The sequence below is a fragment of the Aspergillus mulundensis genome (assembly GCF_003369625.1).
Source record: "Aspergillus mulundensis strain DSM 5745 chromosome Unknown scaffold_5, whole genome shotgun sequence".
Taxonomy (NCBI): domain Eukaryota; kingdom Fungi; phylum Ascomycota; class Eurotiomycetes; order Eurotiales; family Aspergillaceae; genus Aspergillus; species Aspergillus mulundensis.
Window position 1 is genome coordinate 1,056,330 of NW_020797893.1, and position 13,932 is coordinate 1,070,261.

The window sequence follows — 13,932 nt, forward strand, 5'->3', positions numbered from 1 at the left end:
CGTCATGACATGAGCAAATCCATGGTTCGGCGGCCGACCAACCTTGAAGTCATACAATGTTCGCTCCCACTTCAAGTTCATTCATTTTGAGACCAATTCTTTTATAACACTCAAGATGTCCAGAAGGAACCCCAATGACTTGGATGCCTGGATACTAGGCAGCGGCATTGCCTCCCTGACAGCTGCCGTGCATCTAATCCAAGAAGCCCACGTCCCCCCTTCACGCATCCATATCATCGAGACTCTCAACGTCGCCGGCGGCACAACAGCTAGCCTCGGCGATACAGAAAACGGCTATGACTTTCGCGCGGGAATGCGCCCGCAGTTCAATGACCTATGCATGGGAAATCTACTATCCTTGGTGCCATCGCTTTCAGATCCGGACCGTAACGTGCGCGACGAGATATTGGAATTTGCGAAAACACTCGATATCAAGCCCGCCCTTGAACAGACGCGGTTTTTATCGAGAAAGGGCAACAAGGTGAATGCTGTGAAGGGGAAGAAGATGGCACTCGGCGTCCGCGATCGTATCGACCTGGTCATACTTGCGTCCAAGTCGGAGAAGGCCCTGGGCAGATCGAGGATATGCGATTTCTTTTCCAAAGGTTTCTTTCGCAGTGGTTACTGGCTGAGCCTTGCTACGACGTACGTCTCCCTCCACCCCAGTAGAAGGAAGATTAACCAACAGACAAATGGATAGGTTCGGCCTGAAGCCCTCACACTCCGCGTCCGAGTTCCGACGATACCTGCACCGCTTCAACAACCTTCACGACCTGTCAGACCCGCATCTACTAGACCTTGGAAAATACAACGTTCACGAGTCCATCATCGTCCCCATTGCGCGTTTTCTGCTGAGCCGGGGCGTAGACTTCCGTTTCAGCACAACGATCTGCGACATTCTCTTCGCGCACGATAACCCAGCAGACCCAAACGAGCCCACTCGAGTCACAGCAATCCAGACCTCCCCGGCAATAGAAGGCAAACCTCGGTCCTCAATCTGTTCAAAGGACGAAGTAACCATCAACTTGAACCCGGACGACATCGTAATCGTCTCTCTGGGCTCAATATTCTCCTCTATGCTCACGGGAACAAATGCGCAACCACCGCCAGTTTTTGACCCGTCCTCGCTCTCGCTCTCCCTGGACCCAGAAACAGAACCCAACACCGAATCCCAGCGCGACTCAGGCATTGAGATCTCCCCCGAGCTCGATGAGAATTGGCTCCTATGGCTGGAACTTTGCACGAAACACCGCAAGTTTGGGAACGCGTATAACTTCTGCACGAGATTACATGCCTCGCGCATTGAATCGTTTACGATGACACTTTCTTCGACCGAGCTGTTTGAGAAGCTAGCTGAAGTTTCGAATACGAGACCCCTGCCTGGCCCTAACACGATCCTGACGCTGTCGGACTCGACGTGGCTCGTGACGCTCCGAGTCCCTACACAACCCGTATTCAAGGACCAGCCTGATGGAATCCAGGTCGCGTATGGGTATGCCATGGCCCCCGAAAAGAACGGAACATACATTGCAAAGCCGATGCTTCACTGCTCCGGCCGAGAAATCCTATCTGAGGTCCTGGCGCATCTGAACATCCCACCGGAGAACCCCTCGCACGAGCGCATACTTAACAGCGCGATCACAATCCCGTGCATCCAGCCCCGCGCCACAGCGACGTTCCTGCCAAGGCATCCGACCGATCGACCCGCTGTCATTCCACAGGGGATGAGCAATATGGCATGCATCGGGGCGTTTGTGGAGATCGGCGATGAGGTTGTTGTCACGGCGGATTATAGTGTGCGCGGGGCGCAGATTGCGGTTAGGGAGTTGATGGGTGTTGGGAAGGGGGCTGAGGGGAGTGCCAGGAGAAGGAGTAAGAGGGGATCTGCGGTGGGATTGTTGGGGTTGTGAGCTCGTTTACCTTGGGAGTAGACAGGATCTGATGTTGGCTTTGGGCTTGGGGTTCACGTATCAATACTGCATCATCACACGATAGCATGTAGAAAAGCTTCGCCTGACCCCGCTCCCAACTCACTAGTGTAGTGATGAGGTCACGGCCTAATGGACATGATCAATTGGACTGTTCCAATCCCCTTCAGGTGCGTTCCCAGTGTGCTCGACCACTTGATGGCTTGATTGTAGGCGGCTGAACTTCGGGGAAATTCAGTAATAGCGTGGATCCGGGGTAGATTTCTCCCTAGCTTGCTCATTGGCGGGGACGCGATGATTGGACAGGTGGAGCGCTGCCTCTTGTACCTAATAAGGCAGGTGAAGCAGTCCACCTGCACTGCTGCACCTGCATCGAGCCTGGGCGGAGGGGCACTCGCCTCTGGGCGACGAGACGGGCCGCAGCTCCGAAGTTGACATTGAAAAGCAGCAGAGCAGCCAGCCTAATCAACAACAACACAACCACCGTCCATTCCCTCAGCAAGACTCCGAAGAACACCCGCCATGGCGAACTCTGCATACACCCGGTTTGAATGGAGACGTACCGAACCCGGTCGCTGGGAGAGGGATATCGACGAGGTGGAGGAATTCTACACTGCTTTGGCGAAGGCCTATGAAGGAACAGGACGGGTCTTCTTTGCAATGACTGGGTTCATTACCTTTTCCATCCCGGTACCACCAGGCACCTCATTTCCGGACGCCGAGAAAGCGGTTGAGATCGCGCTGAGGAATGCCTGGATTCGTCTTCGGTATAACCACCCAACCATTGGCTCCAGGGTCCAATACGACCCAGTCGAGAAGAAATACAAAAAGGTCTACGAGACCTTCTCGAACAGCGCATCTCTGCGCCAATGGGCTGACGAAACTGTCCGGGTTGTACCAGAGCGCATGTCGGGTCTTGACTGGTGCAACGCGGACCCTCCAGTGCCTGCTCTCCCAACGCTGTTTCTTGTCAAGGCGCCGACCACCAGCGACCAGACCTTCCGCGCTGATCTTGTCCTCCGCTCGCATCATGACATCATCGACGGCATGGGCACCTTGCTTCTTTTCGATAACCTTTTTGCTGCGGCCGCGGAGGCGTATGAGCAGCCTGGCCGCGCATTACCGGAATTTGGAGATGAGTGGATGAATCTCAGCCCGCCCTTACGTGTGGCAGCCGATATCCCAGCAGCCATGACCCCAGAGCGCAAAGAGCATATGCGTGAGTTCCTCGAGCACAACGCCCAGTTGAAGAAGGGCGTTGAGATAGCCAGTATTCCATTCCAACAGCACATTGTTATTCCCGGAAAGCATCAACGTGTTGCAATTAGAGTCCCCGCAGATACAACGGCAAAGGTGTTGGAGAGATGCCGGAGCCTTGGGCTGAGCATTACACATGCATACCATGCCGCAATTGCGATGGCAGCTGGGGACCTCCAGGACCGCAGAGAAACAGAGCGCACAGTGAGATATATCAACTACTCCCTGATCAACGAGCGCCACCACTGCAAGCCCCCCTACAGCACATCGGCTCACCCAGCCTCTGTGTACCACTCTGTCTCTGGAAAGTCCCTCGCCATTGACCTCACTGTCCCTGCCATTGGAGCTCCCAACAGAACCATCATTGACCAGGAGACATTTCTTCGCGTTGCTGAGCATGTCCGTGACTATTATGTTGACATCCGTGACAACGAGGAGCACATCAAGCTCGTCTCAGCCTACTGGGCAATAGGCACATTGCCTTACCCGGATAGTGAGACTCCCGCAATCCCGCCGCGCAATGAGACGCCGTCAGTGTCTATTTCAAGTATGGGTGTGCTCGACAAGGTCATCCGGCACAGGTATGGAGATTTCAGTGTCGACCATCCCTGGGTTACTGGAGAGGAGCTCGGGACAGGACTCGGGGTGTTTTTGGACACCTGGAAAGGGATATTGACTCTTAGCTCAGCGTACAATGACGCTTGGCATGGAAAGGAAGAGGTGTTGGATGTGTTGAATTGGTGCAATGATACCGTGGTTCGAGGGCTGGGAATCTGACAGAGCTGTTCCCAGTCCCCAAATGTCAACGTCGGCCTCCGGAGGTGTCGTAGTTTATCTGATGTTCTTGGCGTTTCAGAGAGATTGAGGTTCCCACAGGAAGACTTCCATTCTCGTCCATCTTGGCGGGAGTTCACGGGGTCTTCATTCAGGGCTTGGTTAGTGCTTGTCAGCTGCGGCGCTGGAATTGGTCCCCCTTTCCTGACGATGTTATTAATAGAGGTGTTTGTCTCCCCGTTTCTCCGCACTGCCAGGGGTCGTTTCTTGTTTTGCCGATTGTTCCGGTCTTCGTAAAGGCGTATAGTCCGCTTACCTAACGCGGATAATATATTCGAAGGGACTCGTTGTTGCATACTTCAATATTAACTCTTGGCTGGCAGGTGTCGAGCTGTCAATGCGCGGAAACGTGGTGTAGGGCCCAGGTATAAAGAGCACCCGTTCGTCTCAGGTATTGCCGATCAGACACAGAGTGCGAACCCTGATCGTCGCAAACCAGAAAAATGAAGAAAGCCGTCTTGACCTCGCTCTTTGCACTTCTCCTTCGCTCGGCCAGCGCCCAGGTCGTGGGTACGCCCACTGGCTTTGCCGCTGGAACCACTGGCGGAGGTAACGCGACGCCTCAGACTCCCTCCAGCCTTGATCAGTATGTCCCCTTCTTTCCTCTAGCGACTCGAGCTGACGTAGCAGACTTGTCGAATGGATCACCGACGACACCGCCCGTGTCATTCTCATCGACCGCGAATGGAGCTTCGTCGGCACCGAGGGCACGACATCCGGCCAGTGCTGCAGCAAGAGCACAACGACCTGCGCTGGCGGCACCAGCGCCGGCCAGGCCTGGATTGTCGACTCCTGCGACGACGGGACTTGGGTCAGCTGCACCTATGACAACGCCGGCCAGTCGCCTCTCGACGTCGGCAGCAACAAGAGTATCGTCGGTGTCGGCAGCGCCGGCGTCATCCGCGGCAAGGGCCTGCGCATCCGCGGCGGCGCCAGCAACGTCATCATCCAGAACGTCCACCTCACCGATACAAACCCTGAGTACGTGTGGGGAGGAGACCTCCTCACCCTCGACGACTGCGACAGGGTCTGGATCGACCACAACAAGTTCTCGCTTGCCGGTCGCCAATTCATCGTGTCTGGCTGGGGCGCCGCTGGCCACGTTACCATCTCGAACAACGAATTCGACGGCGTGACTGACTGGTCCTCCGGATGCAATGGGAAGCACTACTGGACTCTGCTGCTCATCGGCGAAGAGGACTGGTACACCTTCCAGGGTAACTGGCTCCACGATGTTTCCGGCCGCGCACCTCACCTGGGAACCTCCAACACCGACAGCCGCATTTTCTTCCACGGGGTGAACAACTATTTCCAGGACGTTGGCGGCCATGCCTTTGACATTGACACCAACACCTGGGTTTTGCTCGAGGGCAACTACTTTGACTCGGTGACGACCCCTGTTACCGATACCACGTTGTCTAGCGGCGCACTGGTGTACAATGTGCCAACCGTCGACTCCGCCAGTGCTTGCATTGCTGACCTTGGGTACATCTGTGAATGGAACCGCCAGTCTAATTCTGGCAACTGGCCCTCGCTGACGGATCAGGAGGTCTTGACTCAGTTTGCGCAGTACACGGACAGCTTGGTTGACGCTTATGGCGTTGCGGATGTGCCTTCCACTGTTGTTGCCAACGCTGGTGTTGGTAAGATTTAGTGTATCATAATCTCTCTGTACCTTGAGTTAGCATAATCATAGCGATATTGATTCACAACTGCCATTCCGAAATATTTAAATGGGTCGCAGTCCCTTTGACCAGTCTAACAGTCAGCGCAGTGCGGTATAAAGTAGAACAAGGATTCCCGGGGCCTTCTCTCCAAACTGTTGCGAAGGCTCGGTATCACTGAGCGGTGGAATTTAAGTTAAAAAGACCACTTCCGAGTCCCGCTCACCTGAGCCTGCAACGAGGCTTGACGGTCGATACCCTGGACTCAAATACCCCCTTATGCGAAGTTTGGAATAAACCGAGTAACTGCAATGCGTAAATGCGCCTACATTCGCGAAGGATGTTCAGGTGCGACAATGAAGGCCGTAATCGAGTAAACATTCATAGACATTGATCGTTCTCCGTACATGCCAGCGAGTCTGGCGGTAACCAATTTGATACCATTGTAAAATCACGCGTAGTTTGCCCGACTGGCCTTGCGGCGCATCCACGCCCGATACGCAACGAGCATTGCGATCCCCATAGCGACGATGAACACGATGACGAAAACTAGGACGGGGCCGCGGTTCCTGTTGGCCCAGTTCCTCCGTTCGAGGAATTGCTTTTGCGTTGCGATGGCGAGCGAATCAAGGGCAGGCATTTCTAACTTGGTTAACGCAGGACATGTAGTCATTTGAAGGGCTCCGTACTGGTTATTTGCACAACTGCGGATCGTCTATCTCTGCCTCTGTATCACGAGGGTTTGAGTAACATGAATCGCTTGACGAGGACCACGGAGTATGTATGGCTGAGCGAACCTCGCAATGACTGGACTGCGAGATGCAGGACTGAGGGAGGAATGAGGGTAGGCGACATCTTCACAGGCTGCGGCGGGCATGACGTCGTGTAAAGTCAATTGTATGCAACCCTGGGCTTGCGACGAAGTTTATATTGAAAACCCTCCGGGCGAGAGTTCCGTGACCGGTTGGCCTTTGCCACCATATTCATATTCTCAATGATGATGGGGTTTCGCGTTGAGTCGATAACGCGCTGTTGACTCGACTGATGTTGATCGCCAGTAGGTACAGCAGCTCTTAGCGTCACAACAGATCCATTCCAGCGTCAACTAGACGCGAGGTGCCGAGTGTCACGTAACGCAGCAGACCTGGTACAGGGTGGTGGTTCGAGCATCGGAAATGATTTCCATCTTAAAAATGCGAGGACTGATCGTTGACGAAAAGTCTCCAGGGAGCGGGACCGTGGACGGTGACCGCAACACAAAAGGCCGATCGGCATCACGAGTCTTGGCAAAAGTCACGCTTTCCCTCCAGGATTCGAATCCCGTGCCCGCCAACCGCCCGCTCCTCTTTTTCCTCCTCCCAACATCGTCTCCCATATGTCGTCCCTTCAACACACCGTGTCACCGGTCATGAATCACCTCTGAGTGCCGAGTCAGCCTCCCGCTTCAAACGCTTGGATCCTGAAGCCATACCTTAAATTGCAACCTCTGCGGCTCGGCCTCGTATTTCGGCGGTGCACCGCCAATCAACGGGCCTGCCAATGCTCTTGATCTGCAATGTCACCCACTGCGTTTAATGCCCGGGAAGGGGCTGGACAAGGGCCTGGGCCATGATTTGACGAAGGCTCTGCCGCTCTAGGGATGCGATTCCTTCTCCCACAATGGCATTGGCATGGAATCGACGATGCCTTGCTACAAAAGGAATCGCTCCTAGGGGTTGAAACATGCGTCTCCATGGGGGGACGTGTCTCAGCCTCAGGTCGTTCTCATCTCGCCCACAAATCCCCAGCGTCCCCGAGTCCCCGTATAACGCGACTCGTACGAGGTTCTGCCTCAGCTCAAAAAGCTTGCCAAAATACGAACAATGGCTCGTTTCCCGATTCCAGCCCTCTGGCCGACGTATCTGGCGTCGCCTCTAGTCTTCCCCAGAGCTTCTGCCTGGACCCTCCTGTGGCGAAACGAGACCACCCGCTCTTCAGTCGAAGACGGCCAATCTGCTCAAAACTGCACACCAATCTGGCATCAAAAGAATGAAGAATTCTCATGGGACCCAGAGGGTCCATGGTGTCTCAAATTCTACTCAGACAATACTTGCGAGGACAGCAACGGAATAACATGCGAGGGCTACAAGTGGAAGCAACCAGCGTCGCAAAACATCTCCGCGTTTTCGGTCTACCCTATGCCACCCGCGTCTGTGACTGCGTTTGGATTTGCCTCGAGCACCGCTGTTCCCAGCACAACTGCAACCACGACACCTTCGTCCACTAACACAGGCGCCGAGGAAGCAGAAGTAACGGAAGAGCTCTCCAGCGACGGCAGCAGCCTCTCTGGCGGTGCCATTGCCGGTATCGTCGTCGGCGTCGTTGTGGCTGTCGCTTTCCTCTGCGCAGCATGTTTCTATCTCGGCCGTCGTACCGGAAGGAAAGCCGCAACCGCGGCCGCGGCAGCGACTGCCAACATCGCACCACGATCAGACTCGCCACCACCCGCTCCCTTAGACGCGAACACGAACCCATCCTCGCCACCTTCTGAAGATGCCAGCTCGAGTCCGACATTGGCGGTTCCGGGTCAGACGATTGCCGAGCTACCAAAACCGCCTATGGTCGAGATTGAGTACGTCCCGCCGTCAGGCGACCACCAACCTCCGAATGGAACGCGGATGATTGAGCTACCGGGACCGAATCCCGAGGTCGAACTCAGCAACACTCGGCAGGTACAGGAGATGGGTGTCACACGGCAAATACAAGAGCTCGAAGGACACTCGATGGAGAGGCGAGTCGAATGATGATACTTGGCTTTCTGTCACGAACACCCAGTGTTTATTTTTCGCTTCGCTGCTTGGTTGAGATAGGACAGGAATGCTCCGCTCGCTTCTGCATTCATGATCGCCTTGGATATTTGAAGCATCTCTCTACAAATATATACCCGATTTCATTATTTCGCGACCAACTTCCTGCGCGCAGTAGTTCACTTCGAGTCCCCTATGTGAACTGAGCATGCAGAATGCGAAGCCATGAAAACTGCTAGAATTGTTGGTTGAAAGCTCGCCGCAATTAAGAGGACCCCTGTATTTAGACTCCTCTTAAGAAAGGGTAGTAGAAATGAGCGGGTGACTCACGCAAAATACAATACATTTTCGACTACCTCGTAGCTGAATGCTATCAACGCCACATTTCAGATTATCATTACTTTGGTAATAGAACTTTGCCTCCCAATAAGCACAACTAAACCAAGGAGCCTTAAACATCACAACCGGCACCAAAACGAAAGGGTATCAAGAGAGAAATCATTGAGGCGCCTGCTGTCCCGGCTGAACTCGCTGCGGGTGCACCACCACATGGCCACTCCCGTGGTACGTAGCAAGCAGGTGGCCGCACCTCCCACAGTGATGGTCGACGTTCTTAAAAGCCGCAACGAAGTAGGGTATGCAGCCGATGCAAGCGCAGCAGCAAAGCACGGCCGCCCAACCACTGCACAGCGTTAGATGTATGCTGTCTTCAAGAAACTGCAAAGATGGGAAACGTACTGTGTTGATTTCCCGTTCACCGCCTCTGTCCGGGTCATCTCTCGCTGGCCGCATACAGGGCAGTCGACGACCTGGGGCGTCCGTTGCAGCGCGTGCAGAGGGAACGCTGTCGGGTATTGACTTGGCTGCGGTAGCTGCGGTGTCGGATTGTAGGCTTGAGGCGGGTACATGTGAGGGTTGGGATTTGATGGATTGAGTGTGGGTTTTGTTTCTCCTGCTGGGTAGCTTGTTCCATATTCCTGAGCCGGGTGTGTTTGAAGCTGGATCTCGGGCGCCGGGTTGGTAGGGGCTCGAGGTGGCTGTGTGCCCTGTTGCGCGGCGGGAGCTGGCTCCGTTGGGGGTCCGTAGCTGGGGGGCGCTTGGCCCTGAGTCTCTGGCGCTGAAGGTTGGGGTTAGTTTGGATCTGCCAGATTCGATGACCCGGAATGGATGAGTACGTACTGTAGCTTGCTTTTTCCAACATCTTGGAGATAGAAGTTTGAAGCCTTGGAATCGCGGGAAATGGCGAAAAGTGGAAAAGCAGAGAGGTTGAAGACTGGAAGCGAGAGAAATCAAAAAGTCCCTTTGGCTTACATCTGCCAATCTTATATGGTTCAGCATCCTTTGACATGCGACCGAAATAGTCCAAGCTGCGCCCAGCCCCGCCACCGATACGAGGCAACAGGGATTCTCATAGGATAACAGGAGCGGCTCCGCCACCCAAGTTCAGATTCCTCAGACTGGTCTCCCTAACCTAGGCGCATTGTTTGGTCCGCGATTCAGCCTCGCTATATGGTTTGGCGTTGGTTCCGCCGGAGTGAGCTATCTTAGCCGACCCACTTGGACAATTGCGGAGGTCTGGGACATTGGACCCCTATCGGAGGACCGTTGTGCGTGTATCTCGCTATGCCGGTTTGCCTTGATGATGTCCATCGTGCGAGTATTCCGTGGAATTTTCGGATGGCTTGTGACTGGGAAGTGAAAACGCGACAAAGTTGGCGAGTACGAGGAGGCGAGTCGATGGCGATGCCCAGGGCTGGGCGTCTAAGAACACGAGCAGCGGCGAACGATAGGCCAGCTTGTCATGGCAGTGCACGAGGATCGTCATTCGGCTTCCGAGCTCTTGTGTCAGACTGCATGATTGAGGTCAATTACTCGCAGAGTCGTAGTAATGGGTTCCCTGATGATTGATGAGGTTTCTTGAGAGCCCGAGGGGAAGGAGGGGAAATATAGACGCTGCCTCAGGCACCAGGCCGCTTTTAGCTTAGCGCCAGGCACCACTCCTTCCTCTTCTCTTTCGTTCCAACCACTCTCCCAACATCATCACCAACCAACCATGAACCGAGTCGCCTTTCTCTGCTGAGCGATTTCTTTCGCTATATGCCGCTACGGGTGGTCTCTTTGATCTACCACGGTTCAGTTAGCCGGGACAGCGAAGCTTGCCTAAACGAAACTTGTTCAAGGAGATTCATGAGGTACTACTGCGATTATCACTGATTCTGCCGGTAATGATGCATCTCCACGCTGAATTTCGCTCCACGCCGGTGGCTTCAGCGTCAACCACGGAGATACCGGTAAGCTCCTGCCCACAACTAGCTAGCAGCCACAAGCTGAAGTAGCAGATGTGTCATGGCTTGTACCCCGGTCACTCCCTGGATGTTTACCCCTGGGGAGAGAATGAAGAGACCGGTATACCTACAAAAGGGACTACCATACTCCCCTCTAGATCAACAGTCTGCCACGCATTCCTCCGTGCTGCCAGAGTCTCAGGATGCAGCAAGCTGATTTCTACCATCTCCTCCAATCCGCCTTCGTGGTCTTCCCTTGCTTTTTCCTTTTCGGTTACAACCAAGTCGTAGTAGGAGCACTGGTGTCTTTTGATGCTTTCACAGACTTGTTCCCTCAGCTGGATACCGTCCATGCCAATGGCTCTTTGAAGTCATACCGCTCTGTCATTCAAGGGGTATATGTGTCATCCTTCACCCTTGGATGCGCCGCGGGGTCCGTTTTCTGCTCTTTCGTCGGCGACAGACTGGGGCGACGGAAGACAATAGTCGTTGGCTCCATCCTCACGCTGCTCGGCGGAGCACTTTCCTGCTCTTCGTCCCAACTGCCACAGTTGTTTACTGGGCGGGTGATAACAGGCATGGGTGTCGGCATATTCTCGACAATGGTTCCTGTCTGGCAGTCGGAATGCTCACCGGCCACGAACAGCGGCCGACGAGTGGTAATTGATGGGATATTCATATTGTCTGGTTACGCCGTGAGTTACTGGATCAACTTTGGCTTCTCTCGTATTCAGAAGCACGATGTGGCGTGGAGAGTCCCCCTTGCCATTCCAGGGGTGTTTTCTATCGTCCTAGGCACCGCAATATTTTTCTTCCCCGAATCGCCTCGCTGGCTGGTTGCCACAGGCCGCATTGATGAAGCAACTGCGGAGCTAGCTAGGCTCAGAAGAGTCCAAGGAGATGCCGGCCTCGACGAAATCACGCGCGAATTTACCGCAATCGGAGTTTCTCTAGAGACCACCGAATCAAAGGCCTCCTCGTTCAGAGACATTCTCACCATGAAAGATGGAAAGTTGTTATATCGTTGTATGCTATGCGTTGGTCTGCAGTTTTGGTGTCAGATGACCGGAGCGCAGGTAATCACCACATACTCAACTACCATCTTCCAGCAGAACCTGAATCTCTCCGACGGTATCACTCGGATTCTCGCCGCCAGTGCTTTGACCTGGAAGTTCCTTGCGTCTTTTGTATCCTTGTTTACGATTGATCTGTTTGGACGCAGGAAACTCTTTCTCATTTGTGGTGTTGGGATTACGCTATGCATGACATGTATTGCCATCACAGCCAGCTTCGGAAGCAACAACCGCGGCGCTTCAATGGCAAGCACTTTCTTCGTCTTCCTCTTCAATTCCTTCTTTCCGGTCGGCTTCTTGGGGCCAAGCTCTCTGTACTGCACAGAGGTGTCGTCCAGCAGAGTTCTCGTGCCTATGACCTCCATATCGACTGCTAACCATTGGCTATGGTATGGTTCTGCCCTTGTTGCTGACATTACATTGCCTGCTAATTATTCCTCATATAGGAGCTTCCTCGTGCAAATGGTTACACCTTTCGCTCTGTCGAGCATTGGATACAGGTACTGCCTCGTGTATGCAGTCATCGGCCTCAAATATGTTGTCTGTGTCTATATCTTCTACCCCGAGACAATAGGTCAGAGCTTGAAGAAGCTCGAAGATCTGTTCCAGCAGGATCTATCCATTCGTCAAACGGTGAGCGTCGCTAATAAACTGGCCGGGTTGCACCCGGATGAAGAAGCTGCCGAGGAGAATGTCAAAGGAGAGGCGGAGGTGGTGGAAAAGGCATAGTGATACTTTCACATGGCTATCGAACTGTGAACCGCGTAGTCGCGAGATTTGGAGGTCATGGTGAATATTTGGCTTCGTGGTGCTTAGAAAGATGCAATGGTTGGAGCAGGAAGTACTCCGAGTAGCCGAACTGGCCGGCAATTTACTTGCAAAATCGTATAGGCGTCACAACAAGTCCGTTATGAACCTGTCTCCTTTGTAATGGATACGCTAACGGGGTACAGTATGGCTCTTTGCTCTTGGCAACGAAGAACGACGGCGTGATTGACTGCGTACCCTACTGTGGACGTTGACAAGGATGTCAAGTCTCCCATCTAACCAGCATCCATACCCCTTCAATTTGCGATTCGAGTCCTAATCGTGGTCGGATGATGACTTATCCTCATCTGCAAGTACATCGACGTTGCCCATACGCATCTGAGCTACATCATATGCACTCCCGGTGCCGCTAGCTTTGCCTGTTCAGTTCCTGGGTACGCTTCTTCAGCAGCTTAATTCAAACACATGACAACATGAGTTTGCTTTTGTACCGGCATAGCTTGTTTTAAATGTTCCACCACCAGGGTCAGCTACCGAAGGGCGCGAAGAAGCTCAAAGTATGCGGGGGAACTTGTCGTGCGGAAAGGGGAACCCACCTCCGTATATGCTGGCAGGATTGACGTCTCTGTGTATGTCCCTCGGACTTCAAGGGCGCCACTCGCGACATGCTTGTCAGTCAGCGAAGCATGATCACCGTTGATTATGGCTTAACAATATCACAGATCAACTGTAACGCAAAAGTCAAACTCACCTCCCGTTGATATCAAGCACCCCAAGCATCATTACTGAGCACAAGTACCCTTATCGCACTGGATCTGGCGACAAATCAAGCTATTGTTTGACAACATTGGTCGACCAGCAACTGGACTCCGTATAACAAAGATTAACATACCAGTGTCCTTTATCTGGGCGTCATGGCTCCCAAGCGCGACTCGCTCTTCATCACTTCGCGACCTAAGCCAGTCCGCCAAGCTCTTGCATATTGCCTACCCAGAGTGCATTATCGCGTTATTTGACGACCCATTGAGTCATCTTCGCAGGAAGAATGAGCTTCCCAACAGGCATGGCCGATGGACGTTCCACGGCGTCCGACTCTCATACTCTGGGCGCATGCTCCAAGTGCATGCTGCCATTGGCTACGGATCTTGGAGTAGGCATCCAATGGTCCAATGATATTCTGTCGCTGTGCTTGTGGCCAAATACTGCTCTTATGATTGGTGGAGCCAGCTTGGCAACCGAAGCTTTGGCAAAGCTTCACGGCTCCACTTCCATGCTTTGCGTTGCTTGTTCCTGTTCGGCTGTCGGCGGACTGAGATAGCCTGATAGGTACCTACGAT

The 13,932-nt window shown here is 53.6% G+C and overlaps 6 protein-coding genes across 6 annotated transcripts; 4 read left to right on the forward strand and 2 right to left on the reverse strand.

The window, feature by feature from the left end:
- Positions 1-115: 115 nt before the first annotated feature.
- On the forward strand, positions 116-1,910 carry DSM5745_05701 (oleate hydratase; the record flags this gene model as incomplete). Its single annotated transcript, XM_026747717.1, has 2 exons — positions 116-645; positions 689-1,910. The coding sequence occupies 2 exons, from the start codon at positions 116-118 to the stop codon at positions 1,908-1,910; spliced, it is 1,752 nt and encodes a 583-aa protein (XP_026603549.1).
- Positions 1,911-2,450: 540 nt separating this feature from the next.
- Positions 2,451-3,962, forward strand: DSM5745_05702 (uncharacterized protein; the record flags this gene model as incomplete). Its single annotated transcript, XM_026747718.1, has 1 exon — positions 2,451-3,962. One exon carries the CDS (start codon positions 2,451-2,453, stop codon positions 3,960-3,962), a length of 1,512 nt encoding a protein of 503 aa, XP_026603550.1.
- A 640-nt stretch (positions 3,963-4,602) lies between these two features.
- Positions 4,603-6,560, reverse strand: DSM5745_05703 (uncharacterized protein; the record flags this gene model as incomplete). The annotated part of the gene is made up of 4 exons (XM_026747719.1): positions 4,603-5,688; positions 5,957-6,008; positions 6,139-6,387; positions 6,481-6,560. 4 exons carry the CDS (start codon positions 6,558-6,560, stop codon positions 4,603-4,605), a joined length of 1,467 nt encoding a protein of 488 aa, XP_026603551.1.
- A 985-nt stretch (positions 6,561-7,545) lies between these two features.
- On the forward strand, positions 7,546-8,466 carry DSM5745_05704 (uncharacterized protein; the record flags this gene model as incomplete). The annotated part of the gene is made up of 1 exon (XM_026747720.1): positions 7,546-8,466. One exon carries the CDS (start codon positions 7,546-7,548, stop codon positions 8,464-8,466), a length of 921 nt encoding a protein of 306 aa, XP_026603552.1.
- A 501-nt stretch (positions 8,467-8,967) lies between these two features.
- On the reverse strand, positions 8,968-9,670 carry DSM5745_05705 (uncharacterized protein; the record flags this gene model as incomplete). The annotated part of the gene is made up of 3 exons (XM_026747721.1): positions 8,968-9,151; positions 9,208-9,586; positions 9,649-9,670. 3 exons carry the CDS (start codon positions 9,668-9,670, stop codon positions 8,968-8,970), a joined length of 585 nt encoding a protein of 194 aa, XP_026603553.1.
- A 1,287-nt stretch (positions 9,671-10,957) lies between these two features.
- On the forward strand, positions 10,958-12,556 carry DSM5745_05706 (uncharacterized protein; the record flags this gene model as incomplete). Its single annotated transcript, XM_026747722.1, has 1 exon — positions 10,958-12,556. The coding sequence occupies one exon, from the start codon at positions 10,958-10,960 to the stop codon at positions 12,554-12,556; it is 1,599 nt and encodes a 532-aa protein (XP_026603554.1).
- Positions 12,557-13,932: the final 1,376 nt, after the last annotated feature.